This window comes from Oryctolagus cuniculus, chromosome 8 (genome assembly GCF_964237555.1).
Source record: "Oryctolagus cuniculus chromosome 8, mOryCun1.1, whole genome shotgun sequence".
Lineage (NCBI taxonomy): Eukaryota > Metazoa > Chordata > Mammalia > Lagomorpha > Leporidae > Oryctolagus > Oryctolagus cuniculus.
In genome coordinates this window covers 82,621,938-82,647,106 of record NC_091439.1, presented here as the reverse complement: position 1 = coordinate 82,647,106, position 25,169 = coordinate 82,621,938, and the positions used below count along the sequence as shown (strand labels likewise).

The 25,169-nt window shown below is 47.4% G+C and overlaps 1 protein-coding gene across 1 annotated transcript; it reads right to left on the bottom strand.

Moving 5' to 3' along the window:
* Positions 1 to 6,028: 6,028 nt before the first annotated feature.
* COQ2 (coenzyme Q2, polyprenyltransferase) lies at positions 6,029 to 21,874 on the bottom strand. The gene is made up of 7 exons (XM_002716983.5): positions 21,600 to 21,874; positions 18,638 to 18,804; positions 14,230 to 14,351; positions 12,191 to 12,276; positions 10,423 to 10,556; positions 8,265 to 8,453; positions 6,029 to 6,578 (listed from the first exon to the last, which is right to left on the bottom strand). The coding sequence occupies exons 1-7, from the start codon at positions 21,850 to 21,852 to the stop codon at positions 6,414 to 6,416; spliced, it is 1,116 nt and encodes a 371-aa protein (XP_002717029.2). The 5' UTR covers positions 21,853 to 21,874; the 3' UTR covers positions 6,029 to 6,413.
* Between the last annotated feature and the right edge of the window lie 3,295 nt (positions 21,875 to 25,169).

Genomic DNA, 25,169 nt, shown 5'->3' with positions numbered 1-25,169 from the left:
CCTTATTGTCGCTCCCCCTCTTCGTGGAGGAACGACACTAAACCCTGCCTAGGCTTCATATCCGAGTCACGGCACCATTATGTCACTCCCCGTCTTCGTGGAGGAACGACACAGGACCCTGCGCTGTTCTTTTGTCTGCTCGGCCCTCCCCGGGTTTGCTGCTGGTTCTTCCCGGGTTGGCTACCGTCCCTTCCACCTCCGTGGAAGGGCGGTTCCCCCTGCCACTTTCCCCACTTGCGCGGGGGAGCGGCACACCGCCGGCCGGCTCTCTCGGGGGCTGCACAGGTGTTCCCCTTAGATGTTCCCTGGTGCATGTTGTCTCTCTCCTCCTTTATAGTCCTCTTCCACCAATCCCAACTCTGCTACCCACACGCCGAGTACGCTGCTCTCCTCCAATCAGGAGCAGGTCCTGCTGTTTATTGGTTGAACTGGAGGCAGCTGTGTAGAAGCTGTTTCCTCCTCTCCCAGCGCCATATTGTGGGAAAGCAGATGCATAGAATAAGTCTTAATTCCAGTAACTTAGTCTAGTCCGAGTTGCTCCCCACACCTTATATTTAGAAAGCTAAACGGTCGTCAGTCTGCAGTGCGCATCTTTCAATAAAGTTATTATAAATTTTTATTTTCTCTTTGTACTTTTCTGCATTTCTGGACTTCCCGTGCTGTGCATGCTACTTTTGCATTAGAGGAAAACTGAAGTAATTATTATTTTTTACAATAAAAGATGGGTCAAGCATTTGGCCTGACGGTGAGGCTCCTGGCTGGAACACCAAGACCCATATTGGAGGGCTGAGTTTGAGTCCTGGCTCTGCTCCCAGTTCCACCTTCCTTCCAATGCAGACACTGGGAGGCAACAGGTGTTGTGTCAGGTTCTTGGGTTCCTGCCATTCATGGGATTAAGCTCCTGGCTCCCAGCTTTGGCTTGGCCCAGCCCTGGCTGTTGTGGGCATTTGAGGAGTGAACCAGCAGATGAAAGCTGTGTCTCTCTTTTTGTCTCTCAAATACTTACAGGAGATAAAAGCAAGCTGTGGGCCACTTTTAGCTCATGTCCCTTATCAGTTCCTGGCTATATGTTTCCGATAATGAGCAAGGTGTGTAACTTATTACCCACACTACAAAGGTCTTTTGACATCACTGGCTAAGCAGCAGTGATACTGGCTCCACTGGGACATGGGAATATAACTGTTTTACGACGTGCCTTCCCGGTAGCCAGATACCCTAACTTTACTGCTCTATTGGGGATTCTGTCTTTCTCAGAACAGTAATTCTTTTTCAGATAAGCAGGCAAGTATGACGCTTAAAGGAAGACGCTGAAATGTGAGGCTAGTTGGACTTTCCTTTAGCACCTAACCTTATCCTTTACTTTGAAAAGAACTTAGGAGAATAATCTGGTTTTGTGGGGGCTACATATAGGCTATCTTTAAATCTATTTTAAAAATACATGTTAAACAGTAAAGATTATATTGGAAGAATTAAAGGTTACATTTACAGGTTAGCTTAAATTTAGAACCAGTGCCCTTCTAATTTTCATTACAATTCCATATTATAACAATGAGTTATAATTAGTTATAATAAACTATGCCATGAGTTTTCATTTCTTAGGTCTTCATTCCCTATATTTTACATAGTTCTGATCATGTGTGCATGAAAATATTTTAATTAGGCTGCCTGATGTTGAATAGCATTAATGATTTCTAATGGTTGCAACTAACACCATGTCTGGCAGCTAACAGGAAGGCTAGCTTCTTCAATGTACAATAAATGTTTCAATATTTGAGGGCTTATGGTATAGTGTTCAGGAGATATATCTCTAAGACAAGGCCACAGTTACCATGAAATCCCCGTTCTTGCAGGGGGGACTGAAACATTTTAAACTCAGGAGAAAGGTAATTCTTGTTCCCCTTAGTCCAGCGTTTAGCCTGTGGAGCCATCAGGGAGCTTGCCCAGACCATGCAGCTAGGAGACTGCAACCCAGTGAGTTCCTAGCCACCACCCCACCAGCACCCACCATGTGCTGGGGAATTCTGAGGATGGGCCGGTTAGAACTGGACTAATTGTATTTAGTTTGCTCGTTGGCTGCTGCAACACATTACCGCCATTCTAGAGGCTGAAGACGAGTTTAACATCTTTCAGTTCTGGAGATCAGAAGTCCAAAATTTACTGGGCTAAGGTCAAGTGTCAGCAGGGCTGTTCTGCGGGGACGCTGAGGGGAGATCCTGTCTGCTTGTCTTTATCCTGCTTGCTTCCGAGACACCTGCCCTCCTGGGCACATGACCTTGCCCTCCCACCACTCCAACCCTTCCTTCTGTAATCACACCTCCTGCTATCTGCTGCCTTCTACCATGGAGGGGAACTTACTTGTAGGTTCCAGGATGGAGACATGGACACCTTTGGGAGGGTTTTGTTGAGCCTAGCACAGCTGTGGGCCCTGGGAGGGCCAGAACTTGCACTTTGGGACAAAAAAGGAAGATGGGGCTGGCGAAGGGAAAGCTTTCTAGTTTGCCACACTGGTAGAGCCCTTCCCAGGCCAGGTTCAGTACTGCGGCACTGGGTGTTTCCCAGAGCTATGACCGATATGACTGGGTGCCTTCAACAACACTCATTCTCTCCCAGGTCTGGAGGTCGGGGGTCTGAGACCATGCTGTCGGCTTCTTCTAAGGCCTCTCTCCATGCCTCGTGGACGGCCACCACCTTTCCGCTGTGCATACGCGTGTCTAGTGTCTCTCCATACCCAGAGTCTCTTTTCCCTTAAGGACACTAGTCATCTTGGATCAGGGTCCACCCTAGAGATCTCACTTGAACTTCGTCAGCTCTTTACAGGCCTCTCTGCAAGGAGTTATGTTCTGAGGTGTTGAGGGTTGGGACCTTTTAATGTAAGTTTGGGCAGACTGGGGGGACACTGTGTAGCTCCTAACAGGCCTGCACAGTTGCCTACTCAGTTGAATGCTGCCAACAGCCCAGGGATGAGGGTGTGAACGTGGTGGCTGAGGGCTCTCAGCTGGTGCCAGAGGGGCAGCTCACACCCAGGCCTGCCTGCCTGCCTGAGGCCAGGCCCTCACCCTTGTACCAGCTGGCAGGACAGCTGTGAAGGCAGAGAGGTGGAGGAGTGTGACCTGTGGCCGTGAAGAGACCAGCCCAGAGGGCGTGGGCCGGGTGTGAAAGCCTTTACGCTGGTGGGGCACTGGAGACATCCAAGCAGAGGGAGAGGCAGCACTGCAGGCGGCGGTTGTTAGACCCTGTAGCTCGCACCACCCTTTCACCCGCTCCATGAACTTAGCCAGATAACTGTCCACGGTTGTTCTCTCCTGTTCCTCTGTACAACCCCGCAGGGACCGTGACACAGAAGGGCAAGGGCAAGGGCAAGGGCAAGGGCAGGCCGTCTCCACGGAACAAACTTCCCAAGGCAAGACTGATGAACTTTAACTCTGCTCCGATCTCGGCAGGCCCTTCATAATTCTGCAGGGGACACACGAGACCCACATGGGAGGGGCAACTGCTGCGCTTCCCCCGGACCCCCAGGGTTTGAAGTCTGAGACTCAGAGGATCGCAACCCACTTCCTCTCTCCTTTCTTCTGCCCCTCCCCCTTTATACTATTCTACCGGGGGAAGCAAGGAGAAATGAAAAAGCACTAAAGTAATTAAGTAAGTCTAAGCAGCATTTTGGGGGCACAAGAATCTGTGAGGAACTTTATGTCCTCCTGTCCTCATTTGTGACAGACAGGGACAGGATTTTGATTCAATTATTGTATTAAGTTTATTGAAAGTTTCAAGGGTGAGGTGGGGGTGGGGAGGGAAATATCTTCCACTCGTTGCTTCTCTCAGCCAGGCTGGGCCAGGCCAAAGCCAGACTCCATCTGGGTCACCCACATGGGTAGCAGGGCCAAGCTATCTGCGCCACCATCTGCTGCCTTCCCAGGTGTGTTAGCAGGGAGCTGGATTGGAAGTGGAGCAGCCAGGACTCAAACGGGCACTCCTGTGGATGCCACCATTGCAGGCAGTGCCTTAACCCACAGCACCACGACTTCAGCCCTAAGATTTTCATTGACTCTAAGATTTTGTTAGAACTTTCGTCAATTTTAAATGAACCAGTGGACAAAAGATCTCTTTATTGCCTTTCTACTGCTCTGCATTTTGAATAAATAACCTTAAAAAAAAAAAAGGAAATAAAACTGAAATACAGGCACCGGTGCTGTGGCGTAGTGGGTTAATGCCCTGGCCTGAAGCACCAGCATCCCATATGGACGCCGGTTCGAGACCCAGCTGCTCCACTTCCAATCTAGCTCTCTGCTGTGGCCTGGAAAAGTGGAAGATGGCCAAGTCCTTGGGCCCCTGCACCCGTGTGGGAGACCCGGAAGAAGCTCCTGGCTCCGGATCAGCGCAATTCTGGCCGTTGTAGCCAATTGGGGAGTGAACCAGCGGATGGAAGACCTCTCTCTCTCTCTGCCTCTCCTCTCTCTGTGTAACTGACTTTCAAATAAATAAATAAATAAATCTTCAAAAAAAAAAAAAAAAAAGAAATATAATGTCCTTAGCCTCCTCTAACTGGAACCAGTGCTAATGGGGTAAAATTTTTCAAAGCCTTTAAAAATACAGAGTGATATTTGTAAGAAAAAGGAAATTAACATGGATTTTAATTCTGTCTAGTCTGATACAATGTCTAATTAGACACAATCTAAGCCAGCCCTATGAAAGCAGGGTAGTGTTCCTGTTTCTTCTCCCTTCAGCTGAGTGCCATGGCAGAGCTAAAGGTCCACGACTCCTCCGTCTCAACGCTCCCAGTGGTGCAGGCTTTGCTGAGTACACGGTCCGAGACGTTTTGTCCGCTTACCAGTGCCTGCACATGCGAGTGTGCCGTCAGCTGCACTGTCATCATCATTATGTAACTGAACACTGGCTGCTGCCCACAACCCATACAACCAAGGGACTGTATCCCCTAGACCCCCTGTCCCTGAGAACCACTGACATCAAGTAAAATGCACTGTACATTCATACTGCCAAGTGCTGAAAACAAGAGTAAGGGGCCGGGAAGGCTGGGTGGCACGTGCATGTGAAATTTTCCTTACAGGAGCTGAGAAGAGCCTCTTTGAGCAGGTGCGGTTTAAGAAAAGACCCACAGTGAAGAAAGAAGACGCAGCTTTCAAGCCAGGCAGAGAACAATCACCGTAAAGGCTGTGGCGTGGGAGGCTGCCCAGTCTGAAGAGTGAGGAAGGCACTGTGGCTAGAACAGCCGAGTGAGACGAACAGTGAGAGACCCGAGTGACGAGGTGGGTCACACAGGGCCCAGCGCAGGACCTGGGAGGACCCTGCAGGTTTGAGACAATGAGTGACACGAGCTTACTCATGTTTTAAAAGAATTACTCTGGCTGCTATGCTGAAAACACTCTCAAGGGGGGAAGGGAAGAAACGGCGCGCTTAAACAATATGTTACTCTCCTACAAATTATAATTGGGTAAGATGAAAAAGAAATAGCAATTCCAGCAGGGCTCACCTGCCATTCTGGCCATTGTGGCTGCACAGAGACCAGATCTCCCAAACACGTCAAGGTTACCAGTGACAGCGGAACATATGGGTATCACGGGAAACATTTGTTCACTTAAACTCCCATAAGATATAGAAAATGGGATGGTCTCTTGAATCACAACTTTTGGCAGCGAGTAATGGTTACAATACAGAACGGTAAGGGGCCGGTGCTGTGGCATAGCCGGTAAAGCCACCACCTGCAGTGCTGGCATCCCATATGGGTGCCTGTTGGAGTCCCAGCTGCTCCACTTCCACTCCAGCTCTCTGCTATGGCCTGGGAAAGCAGTAGGGGGTGGCCCAAGTCCTTGGGCCCCTGCACCCACGTGGGAGACCCAGAAGAAGTCTCGGCTCCTGGCTTTGGAACGGCTCGGCTCCAGTGTTGCGGCCACTTGAGGAGTGAACCAGCAGATGGAAGACCTTTCTCTATGCCTCTCTGTAACTCTGTCTTTCAAATAAATAAATAAGTCTAAAAAAAAAAAAAAAAAAAAAAAACAAAACTATAAGCCCCAACTTTCCATAGCAGCTTTTATTATTCCCTTAAAAAAAGAGTCCATTTTCCTACATTCATTTAGATGAGGTACACATCCGTTTTTTTCTAAAGTGCCAAAACTCATATCCCAGAACTTCAGTTGAGAATCATAATGGACAGCAGAAGACGTCGACTTAAATACCCAGGGTCACCTGAAACCCTGCAGAGTCCCTGGTTTCCATGACACGGGTGGAAATCCGCTACCGCATAACTGCGGCCCAGCTCTAACTCTTCATTTTTTGGTTCTTGATTCCTCAGCAGATTCTAACACGGAGCTGGGTCAAATCTCAGTGGGGGTAGCAAGACCTGGGTGTTTTGTATAAAAAAAAAAAATCTGTTTTCACAATGTCTTGAAAGGCTGCAGTAGCTAATTTGCTACTCCACTGTCTGTATTTTTCTTTGTATCCTCTGTCTTCTTTTCTTTGCACAAATTCCCAAGAACAATCCCTACAAAAATGATGAGTCCTACTGTTCGGTTGGAGGTAAATTTGTCCCAACAATCCTCAGGTCTGTGGATGTCTAGGGTGTAAATCTGTAAGAGAAGAACACAATGCTGCTTTAGCACTAAGTGTGGACTTTGGGGTATCACAAACACACACTTTACTACAGAGGTGAAAAGAGCACTTTTGTTACAGAATTTGAGCAGTGGGAAGCCCTTAACATACCCCGAACCGATCCCCAACCTAGAAAAACCTACCGTATCTTTCACTAGGAATCCTCAAAGCTTCCAGCTGGGAGGTGCACGAACACTCTGAAAGGCAGCCCAGGCTCTGTAGCCTATTTCACAGCTCTTCTCTACATGGACGGATCTGAGGTCTGCTTCCCTGCACACCCCACCCTCCAGCTGCAGCTGGCTCTGTTCTCCAGAGAAAGTTCCTCTACAGAGAACACGTCACACAGGGCAGGACAACCGCTAGTGCGCATGGCTGTCTGGTGCCCTGGAAGACACTTAACGCATCTGGCCCTCCCCCACGGACGCCAACAGCGACCCTGCCCCCCACTGCTAAATCTCCTTCCCATGCACACGTAGAGACCCAGAGCTCCATGCTGCTTGTGCCCCAGAATGAACACTCCTTGCTCTCGGTGGTAGCCCCGCGATCCATCAACAAAGTCTCACGCTATCTTACTCCTCCCTCAGCTTAAGGAACCATCACCTATTACACAGCATACAGACTTAAAATCATCCTGATTTCCTTTCTTGTCAAACACTAGAAAGCTGTGTCCATTTTAAAATACTGCATCAAGGACTAGACAGAGGAACACAGATGCAATTTAAAATATAAAGTGGGTTCAAAATGTCTTTTATAATATTTGTGACTGTCCTCGATTTTTGCTTTCTTCTGCTGTCTAGCAACAACAGGGCTGGACATTTGGAGTTGCAGCGAAGACCCTGCTTGGGAGCCTGCATTCCACATCGGAGTGCCTGGGTTTCAGTCCCAGCTCCGGTTCTAACTCCAGCTTCCTGCTAATGGAGACGCCTGGGGAATCACCAGCTCTTATCTTCTACCTTCATCAGGAGGAGAACAACATAGGGGACATAGCATATGGTTTATTCTGTAGACAACAGATTGCCCCTTCCTTCATATCTCATTAGGCAGATCTTGCCTATGTCAATAAGTAATTTGCAATAAAATAGATCAGAGAAATACAGATTCACTAACGCCTCTCGGATTCTGTTCAACAAAAATTACAGCAACATTGTTATAAAAATAGGATCCATTTACTAGTGATTGATTTAATTAAAAGGAGATTTAGTTCATTCCTTTGTGAGTCAATAATGTTGTTTTTAATACAAGCTTGTGTGGTAAGGGACAGGTGTGGGGTGAATAACCTGAGGGAGCATGTCCTGCTGGCGAGGTGGGATCTTGCCACTTCCCATCTGACCTGGCCTGTTCTCCACGCCGGGGGGCCCAAGCTGCTAACCATCACTAGAAAACCAGATTTAAGAAAACAAGCCGTACTGATTTGCTTTTCTAACTCAACCCACAAGCTGCGGACACTGAACTCTCCCCGCAACGTGTACCAGAAGTCATTCCACGCAGACCCAAGGAGAGAGTCCAGGTTTCGCTGTTGGACTTGACAAGCTGGGGCAGGGGAGGAGGCGCTTCAAGACGGCACAAGCCAAGCAGACCCGTGTCTCATAAACACAGAGGCATTTTGTTTAAATACTTTTTGTGACACACACCCAGGAAAGCGAGAGAAAAACAAAAGGTCAAACCTGGTGCGCCAGATGGGCTCCTACGGCGACTAGAGCAGCATAGTAGGGGGCGGTCTGATCACAGCTCACACCTGCCAGGCTCAGAGCCCCCAGCATGGCGACTCCGAAGCCACTGAGCCACTGCTTGGTGTTCTCACGGAAGCGCAGTGCTGTGGACTTCAGACCAAGTAGAGCGTCGTCGCGTTTGTCCTAACAGCACAAAGTAACACAAGTTTTGAGATTCAATTCAGAGCATAAAAGCCCAGGTCGTACGGAAGCAATCGCGTTCTGGAGCACCGGCAGCCAGACCACGAGCTGTGAGGGACAGCAACCAGGAGCTAACAGCACTGCTGGAGTCAGCTGGCGGCGGGCGGCTCTCAGAGGTTCTACACCTCCTGCACTGTGATGACTTTCCACTCCACTTCCACGTCTTAGGAGGAACCCTGACCACCTAACCACCTGCACTCAAGTCCCACTTCCAGTCCACTTTACTCCCTGCCTCTCCCACTGCATTCTTGCTGTGCGCACAGAGCTAGGTCTTGACGATGCACTGTGCTGGGCTCCTCCATACCCTGACTTGCAAACCTTTCCTGATGCTGCACACATCTGAGGCCACAAGCTGAACTCTGCACTGACCTTCAGACAGACGGCTGCCTGTCAGCCTGTATTATGGGGTCCAAATCCAAACAACAATGAGTGTGGGATTCGTGTCTGTTTTTCCTTTCATACTGCAATCACTTTCAGGGCACAAACTGTACCTTTAATGATCTGAATCACAAAGTGTCAATGGGTAATGATGTGTTGCTAAAGAAATGAATCTACTTGGAATATAGTTATCCTAACAACTGGTTCCAGACCTTGCTACAAAAAGGAAAAGCAGCTTTCCTAAACTGCAAGTCAAGTTTCATCTTGGAGGGGCCGGCGCTGTGGCATAGCGGGTAAACCTGCCACCCCATATGGGCACCAGTTTGAGTCCTGGCTGTTCCACTTCCAATCCAGCTCCTGCTATGGCCTGGGAAAGCAGCAGAAGATGGCCCAAGTGCTTGGGCCCCCGCACCCACGTGGGAGACCCGGAGGAAGCTCCTGGCTCCTGGCTTTGGATTGGTGCAGCTCCGGCCATTGCGGCCATCTGGGGAGTGAACCAACAGATAGAGCCATCTCTCTGTCTCTCTGTCTTTGCCTCTCTGTAACTCTGCCTTTCAAATAAATAAATAAATCTTAAAAATTTTACATCATCACACAAATAAAAATGGTAACTGTAATGATGAATGTTATAATTAATTTGATCATGGCAATCATAAAATCACATTGTACACTTTGAATATACAGATACAATTTCTGTCAATTATACCTCAATAAAGCTGAAAAATATAATAAATATGAAAGGAAAATTAAGCTCATGAACCAAGAAAAGTGACAGAAAATTTTACAAAATGAAACAGATGGAAAAGACAGTATCAAAAGCTATAAACATGTTTTGCCCTTTAATCACTAGTATCACTCCTGAAAATTTCCTGGGGGAATTCAGATTCACAAAGTGTTTATACCTAGAACAGTATTGTTTGCCATTTATAACTCTGAAAACTCAACAAGAGCTTGGATGGCCAAAAGAGACAAGCGATTAAATTTTACAAATGCCAGCATATCAAATCAATGGGTGACATCATGCAGCTTAAAACGACCATAGCAAAGAACCGGGAAAAGTGAGGCGGGATGTTTATCGCCTCCACCGAGGAGAAAGCTGCCTGCCACAGCCACGAGAGGCAGCAGGGCAGCAGAGGGCGGCACGGCGGGAGATTCCGGAGGCCGTCTGGGCTTGCCTCTCACTCTGCCACCCACCACCGTGTGACACCAACAGGTCACTTCTCCAGCGTGTCCTCATCTGTGCAACGAGGACAAAAAGCACCTTCCTTGTGGGCTGTTTTGGGGATTAACTCAGTATTTTGTAAAGCATCAAAACAGTGTCTGGCAAATAGTAAACACTAGCTAAGTGCTTACAAATAAAATACATTGAATTGAACTGTTTGGTAAACACAGATAAACATGAAACAAAAATATTTTGTCAGAGCCATGGAATTAAAAAAAATACAACTTTCCGCTTAATTTGGTTCTTATTTTAAAGTGCTTAAAAAATCACCACAATGAAATCCAAGTCAAGGACAAGGGCTTCTTTCTTTACCTGATGGGCATAAATCGTGTCATATATTAAGGTCCACATAATTCCGGAGAAATACAGAGGCAGGCAGACAGACGGGTCACAGGAGCCCCGGACAGCGGACCATCCAAGTAAGGCTCCCCAGTTAAAAGTCAGCCCTGCAATTCGAAAACACAAAGAGGGAGAAATTGCAATGATTCAGAATGCCAAGGGGAGGAGAGGGATGCGAGCACGTGTGAGTGCCTGCTGTATAGCAGACTCTCTGTGCGTTCCCTCAGTGACTGCTCAGCCATTTGTGGCTCTGGCTCACGAACAGTCAGGCTCGGGGAGGCTGCTCTCACTAAAGCAGCAGGGCTAGCAGGACTCGAGGGAGGGCAGCAAACAGGAGGGCTCACGACGACACTGGCACCGGCAGTGAGGAGCAGCTGCTGCGCGGAACACAGCCCCCTGCCTGGAGACCTGTGCTCCCGCCACTCCACCGCACTGCAGTCCCCTCTGAGCCACAGGCGCACAGTAAGAGGAGGGACCTCTGTCTACTGCACGGGTCCATCCTGTCTGAGGAAGCCTGCAGACAAATGGCCTACACGTCTCGGCTCCCTTCCCCGAGCTCCAGCCGGGATACCCGTACGCCGGCCTGCAAGTGTCTCAGGCACCCAAAATTCAGCATGCCCCAGCGCCTTTTCCCAGAAGCCCTTCTTTCTTCCCCTCCTGCCTATTCCCACCCGGAAGACCCCACCTCAGCTGACAAGTGCCTCCCTTAGTGGTCCCTGGGTGCTCGTGCTCTCCACCTGTCAGTGACCTGCCCATCCGTCACCTGCTCGCCCTGCTCCTTACAGGTGGTCAATGTGCTTCAGGTATTTTTATTTCCCAAGAAAAGTAAAAATAGAGGTTCAATAAATGTCAGAAGTGACTATAGCAGCTTCTTAATGTGACCTTGTAGCTAGGAAATGCTCACACTTCTTTTACCTAAAGATTCCCAGGTCAGCGGAGCATACAATCTTTTTTTTTTTTTTTTTTTTTAAATAATGGAAAGGAGGAACATTCAATGAGGCTCTTAGGAAAAGCTAAATATTCCACCACAGCTTTCCCCCAAGAAAGGCTTGCACTGATTTGCTGGAGTGCCTCTGGTTCTTCTATTTACTGGAAAAGTGGGTCAAAGAACTACAATCATTCCAGGAATATTCTAGGAATAGACTAGAACAGCTTAGGAGTATACAGTTTGGCAACGGACTGTGACTCACCTACCTACCTTTTTCCCTCTCTCTCAGCTGCACTCTGTGTCAAGTGGTGGGCTAGATGCTGGGCCACACATAGAGACCACCTTCCCTTTTGGCTGGTTACAGTTCCTTAATGGGGACACATAGGGGGCCATCAGTGAGTTCTTGCTGAATAAGTGCTGTGAAATGTGTGGCACCCCAGAGTGCTGGGAGGTCCAAGGCAGGCACCACAGGAAGGAGCGGCCTCAGCCATCGTACAACCTTAACCCCGCTCTCCAGCCACACAGTGCTTCCTACCCTACTCCCCAAATTCTGCAGGCTATCAATCACCTTCATATGACACCTCAAATTTTTAAAAAGCATTTCCGAAATTAATGAATTATTAATCTTAATAAGTATGCACATTTTCTTAACTAATAAAAATGGCTCACTGCCCACCCTGCAAATATGAAAATGTATTCTTGGTTGGGAAAAATCTCCTGACTTGACATGAACCTTTCATTTCCGCCACTGTTATCAACACACAAATAAAGTCTGAGCATCAAAGAAATACTTAGAAATTACTTCCAGCTCACCCAAGGCTAGTTGAGGCCAGTATGTAATTCTTTTCATTAGTGGGTAGGTGATGACAAGAAGTAAGGACGCTGCTCCCAGGGCTATACTGCAAACAAGGAAAACCATATAAAGATTTAGTCATCATCTATTAGTGATCACGTAATACTTGAAGACAATAACATTCATACTACTAATTGGGAATTTTAAAAATTTTATATTGGTTGTTATGCAATATTCTCTTCCTAGACTTTGAATTTCCCTATCATAAAAGATGATCAGAAAAATATTTTAAGTGTTACAAAACGATCAAAGTCACAGCTACCATCCACCCAGCACTTCCAGGTTGCAGGCACTGTGCTGCCTTGCATCTGCAAATCACTGTAATCTTCAAGTCAACTCCAAGATGCAGGCAGTTTTATTTTTTTTAAAGATTTATTTATCTGAAGGAGTTACACAGAGAGAGAATGAGACGCAGAGAGAGTGGTCTTCCATCCACTGATTCACTCTCCAATTGGATGCAATGGCTGGAGCTGTGCTGATACGAAGGTAGCAGCAGGGAGATTCCTCTGGGTCTCCTATGTGGGTGCAGAGGCCCAAGGACCTGGGCCATCCTCCACCACTTTCCCAGACCATAGCAGAGAGCTGGATCAGAAGTGGAGCAGCCGGGTCTCGAACCGGCACCCAGATGGGATGCTGGCACTGCGAGCTGCGACCCCACCTGCTCCGCTACAGCGACAGCCCCTCTCCTTTTTTATAGATGAGAAACCTGCAGCACAGAGATGAAGTAACTTGCCGACAGCCAGAGGAGCGAGTCTGCAGCAGAGCGAGATCCAAACCCAAGGCAGGCTGGCTCTAGAATCCAGCCCATTACCCCCATCAGCTGTTGCCTCTCTAGACTGGGCCAGCAGGATGGTGTCCAGGGAACTGAGATGTACTGACAGAGAACTCAAGTCAAGAGGTCCCTTCTTTCACCCACCTCACAGTGTTACTGTCTGGAAAAGGGAAGCACCTATGGAAACACGGTAAGATAGTCTTTTTTTTTTTTTTTTTTTTTTTGACAGGCAGAGTGGACAGTGAGAGAGAGAGACAGAGAGAAAGGTCTTCCTTTGCCGTTGGTTCACCCTCCAATGACCGCCGCGGCTGGCGCGCTGCGGCTGGTGCACCGCACCTATCCGAAGGCAGGAGCCAGGTGCTTCTCCTGGTCTCCCATGTGGGTGCAGGGCCCAGGCACTTGGGCCATCCTCCACTGCACTCCCTGGCCACAGCAGAGAGCTGGCCTGGAAGAGGGGCAACCGGGACAGAATCCGGTGCCTGGACCGGGACTAGAACCCGGTGTGCCGGCGCCGCAAGGCGGAGGATTAGCCTACTGAGCCGCGGTGCTGGCAAGATATTCTTAAGGTGCCTCCATGTTTATCTAACTCTAGTGCTCAGGAACAAACTTCCCAAAGGGTTGTCTGCATGCTATTAACGCTATCAGGACCAGGCATGTGTGAAATCTCTGGAAATAACACTTATTTGTGGCAATCCCCTCCCTCTGTCTTTCTCCCCATCACTGAAACACTTTGGGAGCAGTCACCTGATGCACAAAAGTTTAATTCTGTTTAAGAGGCACAGGCGTAAGTCCTCCCACTTTTGTCTTCTGTCCCTGGTCCTCGGAGACATTTCCTCTCTTTGTAAAATGAATACAATCATTTTGGCTTCCTTCCCCTTCAGAGTCACTGTCAGCATAACTAAAATGATACCCTACATATACCTACACACCCATCCATGCACGCTTAGAAAACCATGAAAGGACCCACGCCCTTCAGGGAATACACAGTGCAGATACTGAAGGTGGGCCTGAATAAATTAAATAGTGGTCTCTTATCTCTTTTGGCTGAAAGCATTCTTGAAGCAGCTTTTACAATGCATGTTGACTTTCTTTTGCCTGCTAATTTATAAATGCTCAACAGTTAGCCAATAAACAACACTGTGATAAAAACATTTCAATTTTACTTAATTCCTACTCCCTCCAAGGGGGAGATTTCATACATAATTATGAAAACCACATTTATCATACCTGTAGTAATTTAGACACAGAAGAACACCCAGTGCCAAGGTCAGCTGACCCCCGAGGAAAACAAAGGACTGAAAAGTTGAAATGTCTCCGGCAGCGATTGGGCGATTTGCTGTTCTTGTAACCTTAACACACAAAAACAGATACCTTAGCCTCATGTAATAGCCTAATCACTATCTAAATTTTTAATCAAGACTGACCCATGGTAGGCACTAAGAGAAACACGAATAAAGAATGAAATCAACATGTGAAGTACTGCCAAGAATCAAAACCGCGTATTTAGAATAGCTTTGATGAGAACTAAAATTTTCCTCCTCTCATTTCCCTTTCTTGTAATTTCCCATTCCTATCTGCAAACAAATAAAACAAAGCAACTTCTTTATCTAGCTATTTAGCTACTCTGCTTAGCAAATATATATTCAATTTCCATAGAGAAAAGAAATACAGTAATGGGAGTCCCCAGGAAAGAGGGAACTGCACTGGATGTCGGGTAGGCACATCAGGAATCAGATGCAAGGCCAGAAGGAAGGAAGATGACACAGTTTATGCATGGGAATGCTCTGACCAGGCAACTTACGGATGAATCTGTAATACTATATCTGCTGCACCTAAATGCAAAGGACAAATTCACCGTAAGAATGGGAATAACAGAGCTGTTAACTAGACAAATTAATATTCACTAACTCTTCTTTTCCGTCTCAGAGACCGTGGATATGATCATCCTAAACTCAACCACAAATAAAGCACTTTAGGGAAATTAAGATCTGAAATGAGAGTCTAATGTTTGATTCTAATTCCATCACTTACCTGATGCTTGAATTTTGGCAAAAGACTTAACCTATCTCAGCTTTAGGTTATTTACCCATTAAAGGAAAATTAGGAAAAGGGAGAGGTAATAACAGCACTTATGTCAAGAGATAAATACACTGACTGAGGCACTTAAGTATGCAACGTTATCTGTTACTAATTAAACGTATTTTTGTAAGCTGAATATCAACAGTTGGCAAATTATGGCCTCTGGGCCAAATCCAGACCTCTGCCTGCTTTTGTACAGCCAATGAGCTAAGAATGACTTCTACATTTTGTTTTAAAGATTTATTTATTTACTTGAAAGGCAGAGTTAGAGAGAGGCAGGGGCAGAGACAGAGAGAGAGGTCTTCCATCCGCTTGTTCACTCCCTAGATGGTCGCAACAGTTGGAGCTGCACCAATCTGAAGCCAGGAGCCAGGAGCTTCTTCCGGGTCTCCCACATGGCTGCAGGGCCCCAAGCACTTGGGCATCTTCTACTGTTTTCCCAGGCCATAGCAGAGAGCTGGATCGGAAGTAGAGTAGCCGGAATTCGAACTGGCGCCCATATGGGAATGCCAACACTGCAGGTGGCAGCTTTACCGGCTATGCCATAGCATTTGCCCCTACATTTTTTAAATGGTTAAAAGTAAATGTTTTAAAAAAGAAGAGAGGCAGGTACTTGGCTCAGCAGTTAAGAGGCTGCTTGGGAAACTCAAGTTCCCTTTGGAGTGCCTGAGTTCAACTTCCGGCTCTGCTTCTGATTCCAGCGTCCTGCTAATGTGCACCCTGGCAGACAGTACGGCTCAAGTGGTTGCGTCCCTGTCACCTGCATGAGAGACCTAGATTGAATTCCCTGCTCCTGGTTTGGCCCAGTCCAATCACAGCTACTGTGGCATTTGGGAATGAAACAGCAAATGGGAGATTTCTGTGCCTTTCAAATAAATAATTAATTAATTTAAAAAAATTCTATGAAACCAAAACACTCACAACTTAGAAAACCAAAACCAAATCATTAATGCTTGTGCTGAGATTATTTCAATGTTCTTAACCTAATGTTTATCACATAATCATGTGGCTGGTAGATTAAAAACATCAACAGAAACATTCAACCCATATTATCCTAATAGTTATGTAGTTATTTAATGTATTAGCAATTTACTTAACAGGTAATGTAGGAAGTAAAACCCTGGGCCATAAACATGTCCTAAATGTCAGATAAATCACCTTTACGAAGCTGCAGTAAGCATGATAATTTGGCTAAGCTTTTTAAATTCATCTTTTAAAAGAAATGAACATGACGATTTAAAATTCAGGCTAGCAAAACCACCTCGGTAGCTCTAAAACATTTAGTGCCTTATGGTATGTCAGTATACAATTTGGACTCTTCTAATCAGAGTAAAATGACAAGAGGAAGATGTACGATATCCAAGCAGTTCTTTTTAACTAGGGAGGAAAAAAAATCACTGGGGGAACTAAAATGGTCACACTTTGTAAATTTTAACAACAGAAAAAATTGGATGGCTATCTTATTTTTTAATGAAGCTTTTTCTTTTGAGATAAGTAGAGATTTATACGTAGCTCTGGTGTCCCACAGCACAGTGGGGGTATATTTTATAAACAAAGAGTAGACAGTCGCTCAAAGGCTCCCAACATAGACAAGGAGAGGACTTTTACATAGATGCTCAGGATGCTGCACATACGCTGATGCTTTACTTGCAATCTGCATATTTCAGACTTGCAGTTTCTAGTTCTAACATTTTTGTCTGGTTCTCCTCCATATTTTCCATTTCTTTGCTGAGACTTAGTTTTTCATTTGTTTCAAGCAAGTTATTCACTGCTCCATGAAGCATATTTATGATTGCCGCTTTAGAAAACCTTGGTCAGATCATTCTTTTTTTTTTTTTTTTTTTTTTTTTTGACAGGCAGAGTGGACAGAGAGAGAGACAGAGAGAAAGGTCTTCCTTTGCTGTTGGTTCACCCTCCAATGGCCGCTGCGGCCGGCGCGCTGCGGCCGGCGCACCGCGCTGATCCGAAGGCAGGAGCCAGGTGCTTCCCCTGGTCTCCCATGGGGTGCAGGGCCCAAGCACTTGGGCCATCCTCCACTGCACTCCCTGGCCATAGCAGAGAGCTGGCCTGGAAGAGGGGCAACCGGGACAGAATCCAGCGCCCCGACTGGGACTAGAACCCGGTGTGCCGGCACCGCTAGGTGGAGGATTAGCCTAGTGAGCCGCGGTGCCGGCCTGGTCAGATCATTCTAACACTCCTGCCATCTCAGTGCTGTGCATCTATGCATTGTCTTTTTTTTTTTTTTTTTTTTTTTTTTTTTTAAGTAGAGAATTTGCTGGATGTAGTATGACAAGTGATTTTTTTCAGGGATTACATCATGAGATTCTGGATCTTGTTCAGCTGGCTGCTTCTGACTGAGCCCTGGCCAGGGAAGTGGTAGGGCTGCTGCCTGAGTACGGTACTACAAGGTGGAGCTAGCAGCTCAAGCTCCCACCTGGCTTCCACTGACATCTACGGGTCGTTACTCACTTTATACCACTCACTATGGGTTTCCTTTAAATCCAAGGTTCACTTGATTATTTCCTCAAGCACCTAACTTGCTCAGCTGCTAGGATACAAGCAAACAAGATGGCCCCCTCCCTGGAGAAACTGGCGGTCTGTGGAGGAAGAAATAATTACATGCACGCATCACATACACAGCACCTCGCTCAGCAACTGTTTTGGGGGGCTTGAAGGACAAGGAGGATCTGCACTCTCTATCCTTTGCATTTCTGTCTGAAGCTTTCCCAATAAGCATGTGCTATTTTTCTAAGGAGAAAAACGAATAAAGGCATATTTTTCCAAGAAATAATTACAGCAAATGCTAACAGGACTACTTTGGTTCATTTAAGATTGATTTACATCAGAACAGTACAGGCTCCAAAATACTCCTCAACAGAAGGGGGACAGATCCTTTGGACGCTCAAAGGTTCAGAGAAGATTTCTCACTTTTACTCCGTTTCCGTTGACCTGCCAATTTCCTAATTCATCTAGTAAAAATGAAGTGCACGCCTCGCCCCTATGACCACTCCTGTGCTGCAAAAGGAGGTCCACTGTAATCTGCAACACCAGCTTCCCAACTGACGCCAACACTTCTCATGCCAGAATTCAATGAGGACACTAAATATTGGATTGCTTTAGGAGGCATTCAAAGGTGATGCCACCACACTGTTCCTTTTTTTTTTTTTTTTTTTAATAGGCAGAGTGGACAGTGAGAGAGAGAGAGAAAGGTCTTCCTTCTCCGTTGGTTCACCCTCCAATGGCCGCTGCAGCCGGCGCGCTGCGGCCAGCGCACCGCGCTGATCCGAAGGCAGGAGCCAGGTGCTTCTCCTGGTCTCCCATGCGGGCGCAGGGCCCAAGGACTTGGGCCATCCTCCACTGCACTCCTGGGCCACAGCAGAGAGCTGGACAGGAAGAGGAGCGACCAGGACAGAATCCGGCGCCCCGACCGGGACTAGAACCCGGCGTGCCGGTGCTGCAGGAGGAGGATTAGCTTATTGAGCTGCGGCGCCGGCCACCACCACACTGTTCTATAGAATTGGGAAGAGGCTCTCTGTTCCTTTCCAGACAGAGCTACCTTTTTATCGTAGTCCTGGTCCCACATGTCATTAATAGTGCAGCCTGCTCCACGCATGAGAACAGCTCCGGTGCCGAAGAGCGATAACAGGTACCAGTCTGGAAAACAACCTGGCTCTGCAGCAAGACTGATGCTCCAGGTGCATGGCAGATATAGCAGCCAGGTGCCTAAGCCAAAATAGAGACAAAAAAGGCACAAAGTCCATTTTCTCAACTGTCTTCATATATTTAAACACCAGAACCCAAAGAAGTAAACAACACTATCAGCAAAGTAAAAAACACACAATAAAACTGGGAAAATGAATCAAAACTCACATCACAAAGGACTACACTCTCTAATATGTAGAGCTCCTACAAATGGGCACGAGATCAATTGTCCAATTAAAAACTAGACAAAAGACATCATAAAAGTTCAGAGAAATACAAATGGTTTTTATTCCCAGGAAGAGATAAACTTGAGAAATACATTAAAATTACATTGATAGCTTTTTTTTTTTTTTTTAGTATTTAACCCATAAACTAGGTGAAACTGAGCTAAAAGCAAGTAGATTCTACCAACACCTCATACATGAACTTAAAAAAGAAAAGTCTACTTCCAAAAGGTCTTCCAACTCATGCTTGAATATAGTGCTTATTAGATAAACTCTGGGCTTTTCTTCCCATTTAGATATCTAAAAAAAGAGGTTCACGGCTAAAGAAAGATTTGATTCTGCACCAAAAGAGCCAAATAAGTCAAGTCCCTACACCATGCTTAAGCCTTATTCACTGCAAGTCTTTATGGAATCCATATTCTGTGCCAAATGGGAATATGGTGGTGACCAATGGAGAGCCATGGCTGGCTTCGGCCACTGTGCAGCTCACGTCCCAGACAGACGCTAATTTAGCAGGTCCCGCCAGCAGCACTAAGAGCTCATGCTTACAGAGCGCTCAGGACTGCAGGTCAGGCAGAGTTCTGAATGCTCTCTATGAGTATGCACACACTCATTTAATCTGAACAGCGCCTTCATAAAGCAGGTACTATTAACAACCCTATCTTACCGATAGAGAAACAGATAAAGAGGTTTTAAGTAACACCTATTAAGTTTAATTACTTTTTAGCCTGGAGCTACCAGTACAGCTCCCACGGAGGTGAGCCTGTCCTCCTAGGCTAGGAAGAAAGCACACCACTACACTCCCATTATTTTCCTGTGCAATTAGGACTGAAGGTTCCATTAAAAAGAAAAAAAAAATCTCTATAGTGTTTTGTCAAGAACAAAATTTCCTTGGCCAAAATCTGTAGAAGTGCTTTATTTACTTGCTAACAGCTACGGAGCTCCAACACAGAAGCAGTGAAGGTTCCTACAGTGAAAAAAATAGGTTGAAGAAAGCAATGTGTATCGTAGAAAAAGCAAGAACTCTCTGGGAAATGAAATGAAACAAGCAAACTCTGAGAGGTGACAGGCACCTAGAGCTGTGGAAACTGAGCATGTGAGTCATTCACTAGTTACATTACATTTAAGACAATCAACCATACACGGGGCGAAACAAAAAATTACGCTGCCAATGTAGTGGAAAGGGTGCCACCTGCTGCAACTTCCTGACTGAATGTAAGTTTGCGGGCCCCTCTGAAAGAAGGACTTAAATAAATATCAAACCTGGAGTTCTAGTACTGTCAATTGCTCCCAGAATATGGCAGGGTCCCTAAAATATGCTGAATGAATTCTTTTTTTTTTTTTTTTATTTTTTTTGACAGGCAGAGTGGACAGTGAGAGAGAGACAGAGAGAAAGGTCTTCCTTTTGCCGTTGGTTCACCCTCCAATGGCCGCCGCGGCCGGCGCTCTGTGGCCGGCGCATCGCACTGATCCGGAACCAGGAGCCAGGTGCTTTTCCTGGTCTCCCATGGGGTGCAGGGCCCAAGCACCTGGGCCATCCTCCACTGCACTCCCTGGCCGTAGCAGAGAGCTGGCCTGGAAGAGGGGCAACCGGGACAGAATCCGGTGCCCCGACCGGGACTAGAACCCCATGTGCCGGCGCCATAAGGCGGAGGATTAGCCTGTTGAGCCACGGCGCCGGCCGCTCAATGAATTCTAACATACTACTGTCTTCTGAAAAACCCTGCGATCATTTTATGTAGGTTGGTATTTTAACCAACAAAACCACTACACGATTTTCGCCGATACGTACTACTTAAGTAATAATGGCTAACATTTCCTAGGCATTTATTATTTAAGCCAGGCACTGTTCTAAGCACTTTACATATATGAGTGAATTTTCCGGACAATCTTATAAAAGTCGTTATTAGTAGTTTTTCACCGTATGCATGAGCAACGAAAGACCAGAGAAGTGAAGTAATTTAACCAAGGTATCTCTAACGGGCAGAGTGGAGTCAAACCCCGCTCCTAACCCCTTTGTCGCCTCTCATCACGTGGTGGGACGTCCAGCCACCAGGATGGAAACCCGAGGATTAACTGCAGGAAGTGGGAAGCCCGCTGCGGACCTGTCCCAGACGTCTGCGCCCAAATGGACAGTTCTGTGTCGCAGACCCGAGGGCAGAATTACAGGCGCCGCACCTGCTGGGCTTAAATCAATCAAACCTCTACAGGTGGCGCAGGAAAACCGAACTTGGGACTCGGCATCAAACACTGGGTTCTTCTGGTGTGGCTCGGACGAGGAGCCTTGGCTTCTGCAGCGTCTTAACGCGCACGTAAGTTTCTGCTTTGTGGGCCTGGAAGGGTTTCGGGGACCAAACACCACAATGAATGTAGAGGCGCTTCGACACTGTCAATCAGTAAATGCAAGGCCACGAGCGCGGACTATACAGCTCGAGTCACCACGTCGACGGGTATTCTGTGGAATGAGGGATTTCGTTCCCTCGCTTCTGGGGCTCAGGACTGCGACAGGCGCAAAGCCGGCGGATCCCCCGGGGAAGTCGTCCCGCTAGGTGTCCCGGACCGCTGACCCCGAGGCCGCCCGCCCGCACTCACCGATGGGCTTGTCCAAACGCATGAGGCGCAGGTAAGGCTGCAGAGGACGGGGCGCCGAGTTTACAACAGCCGCGGCCGACAGACTGAGCCGGCGCCCAGGAGCCCCGGGCTGGGACGCCGGCTGCCCGTCCCCAGCGCGGGGCGCGCCTACCGCGCGCGCCAGGGCTAGGGGGCGGCTGCACGACCCCCGCAGCCATGCCTGCGCCCGGGCCAGGAAGCCCCGCGCGATGCCGGCGCCGCGCAAGCCCAGCATGGCGCTCGGGAGGGCTCGGCCCCCCGGATGACGTCATCGCCTAGCGTCAGGTCGCGCGCAGGCATGCGCAGTGGCGTCAGCGGGACGAGCACAGGTGTGGACCGCCGAGTGGGCGGAGTTACTTGTACAATTATAGCGACTGCTTCACCAGGTAACGGAGTGATAGTTAACGCAAAGGAAATTCTTATAATCAATTTTCCCAATAGATGGGAAAAGATAGTTGGATGGTATTTTTTTTATATGGAACAGTGTGTTTAAAAAAAAGCCTCGAAAAACCTACGGAACCCAAAACACTTGTATCCAGGTGTTTTCAAAGGTCAAAGGACGTGAGTTGAGACTAAGAGATGTTCATTATGCAAGCGCAAACCTTAAATCTCACGGTCTTCTGGAGGAACTGGAGTAAGGGAGGGGGCGGGCGTGTGAGCCAGAGCCGGCGGCGGGAACCAGAGCGGGGCGCTCTGAATCCTGACCGACCCTTGGGTCCCGCGCTGTACCGGGCGCTTCCTCCGCTGAGCGCCTTGCCTATGTCACCAAGCAGGTCCCTCGTCCGGATGTCAGTGTGGTGGCTAGTTGGGGGTCTTTTCTGTGCCATCTTAGTGTCGTCCAGTACCCCAAGTTGTCTCCCCGGCCGCTTCGGGTGGAAGGAGGCAGAGGGCGCACTAGCCTTGCTCTAGCCTGCAGAAACTGAAGCCGAGCCAGCTGGTTACCAGCGCTCCTGCTCCTGTAAGCTGGGGATGATTCGGGTCTTTTCTAACCTCAGGACACAGTGTCAGTCATCTGTTAAATCTGTTACAGAATGCTGGGTTGGAGAAATTCCTTTAGTTCAAGCAGGCACTGAGGCCGGGTGAAGGGTCAGCAGAAGCAGTTTATTAACGTCGACGGGCCCAGTGGAATCACTTCCCAAGACTGGGCATCTGATCCAGGTTTTTTACAATATTTATGGGTTCATCAGCATCATGCACTGACAGCCGCAGCATTGGTGGGCTTGGTTGCAGCCTGCGGGACTCAGGACCACCCATGAGAAACTTGAGACCACACTTATGGGGAACCTGAAGCAGAGATTTGGATGACTGCCCGGATATGCCAATACCTGTGGGGAACCAGACTGGGGTTACAGTAACTAGAGATTAGGACATCTGCCCTCCTCAGGGGTCTTGTCTCTCCCTGGTCTCTGGTCACCTCCTAACTTCCTCTTCACATCTTTGACCTGCCAGATTGGGCACAAATCCTCCAACTTGACATTGGCTTCATTTTATTTTTCCAAATGTTGTCCTCCCACTGTTTCTATGAACCCTTGCCGTCTGGGTAGCAGGTGCTTGCAGAACCAAACGTGTGGCTCTTCTACACTTATAGTTTGCATGACATTCCAAAATCTTGTTACAAAATTTAGGAGGCTGGCCGGTGCCATGGCTCAATAGGCTAATCCTCCGCCTTGCGGCACTGGCACACCAGGTTCTAGTCCCGGTTGGGGCGCCGGATTCTGTCCTGGTTGCCCCTCTTCCAGTCCAGCTCTCTGCTGTGGCTGGGGAAGGCAGTGGAGGATGGCCCAAGTGCTTGGGCCCTGCACCCCATGGGAGACCAGGATAAGTACCTGGCTCCTGCCATCGGATCAGCGTGGTGCGCCGGCCGCATCACGCTGGCCGCGGTGGCCATTGGAGGGTGAACCAACAGCAAAGGAAGACCTTTCTCTCTGTCTCTCTCTCTCACTGTCCACTCTGCCTGTCAAAAAAAAAAAAAAAAAAAAAAAAAAAAACCAGTAAAATTTAGGAGGCCTCATGAATACTTTCCACACTGGGGATAAGGTAATAAAGTTATTTTATTTCTTGACAATGCTTGAAGTACAATATATTCATATAATTATATGTTGTAAATAAATCCTGTTGGGATGTTTTGGTATTTATTAAGAATGTCACTTGCAGTTCTTATTTATTTACAGAAACAGGAATGTTAATGCAATTTGAATGCCCAGAAAAGGGGACAACTGACACCTGAAAGGAGGGATTAACCTTTGTTGTACCCAGTTTTCTTTTCAATCCTACAGACTTGTTCCATGCAACTCTCCTTTGGCAGTCAGGAAGTCTCTTCTGTGTTTGGGAGGGGGTCCCATGACCACTGCCTGTTTCAGTGGTTTGCTGGACAGACTCCAAGGACAGTGCATATAGTAGTATTTTTGAGAAAAGATACAAAGCACAAGCAGCAAAGAGAAAAGACTCATGGGAATGGAGGTCTGGCAGAAACAGTGCAAGCTTCCAGGGGTTCCCTCTCAGTGGAGTCACACAGGACAGAACTTCATTCCTCCAACAACATTGTGTAACAAGTGTGAAATTTCACCCCAGGGAAGCTCATTAGCAACTCAGTGCCCCGTATTTATTTATTTACCAAACCAGGGACTGATCACATAGGCAGCCTTTGCCTGGCATGGACCAAAGTTCCAGGTTCCGAGAGGAACCATATGGGCACTGGTTCGAGTCCTGGCTGCTCTACTTCCAGTCTAGTTCCCTTCTTTGTGCCTGGGAAAGCAGTGGAAGATGGCCCGAGTGCTTGGGTCCCTGCTACTCATGTGGGAAACCAGGAAGAAGCTCCTGGCTTTGGTCTGGTGCAGCCCTGGCTGATGCGGCATTTGGGGTATGAACCAGCGGATGGAAGAGCTCTGCTCTTTCTGGTCTCTCCTTCTCTCTCTGTAACTCTGACTTTCAAATAAATCAGTCTTTTAAGCAGATACTACTAGAACTTTGTCTATTTTATGGCATTTATGTAATTTTTCTTTGTATCACAATAATTTACATACCTTTCTCATTTTGACTGTGAACTCCTTAAACTCAGAGACTGTAAATATCACAATATTTATTGAATTCTTACATCATGAAAGCGCAGGATACATCAAGGGGAAGAAGTTCTATTCTCAAGAGGCACACAGACTAGAGAGGAAAATATTGCTATTTTCCCAATGATTCTCATTTCTCTAATGCTACCTCTGTGTCCTACAACTCCACTTAATCCTGACACTAAGAGCCTGGCATTATCACAGACCCCATAAATTAAGGATTGAGTCCCATAAGACTTCCCCCACTTCTGACACCAACCACAGATGGAATCCCCAGGTTACCTGCATTTCTTCCTGGCTGAATACAACCATTAAGGTCCCGTGACCCTTGCTAAGGTTTAAACATTCCCTAGTGACTCACATTACTCAAGAAAGCCCTACACATAGGAGTTTATTATATAAAGGATGCAAACCAATAACCAGATGGAGAGGTGTGTAGGGCAAGGTGCAGAAAGGTCCCAAACACAGGAGTTTCTGTCCCCATGGAGTTAGA

Excerpts from the sequence above, each read along its gene's own strand:
- COQ2 (XM_002716983.5), bottom strand. The coding sequence starts at position 21,852 with ATGCTGGGCTTGCGCGGCGCCGGCATCGCGCGGGGCTTCCTGGCCCGG. Across the intron at positions 14,352-18,637 it reads ACCAGGACTACGATAAAAAG|GTTACAAGAACAGCAAATCG; the intron begins GTAGCTCTGTCT and ends TTGTGTGTTAAG. Across the intron at positions 10,557-12,190 it reads CTGGCCTCAACTAGCCTTGG|GGCTGACTTTTAACTGGGGA; the intron begins GTGAGCTGGAAG and ends TTCGAATTGCAG.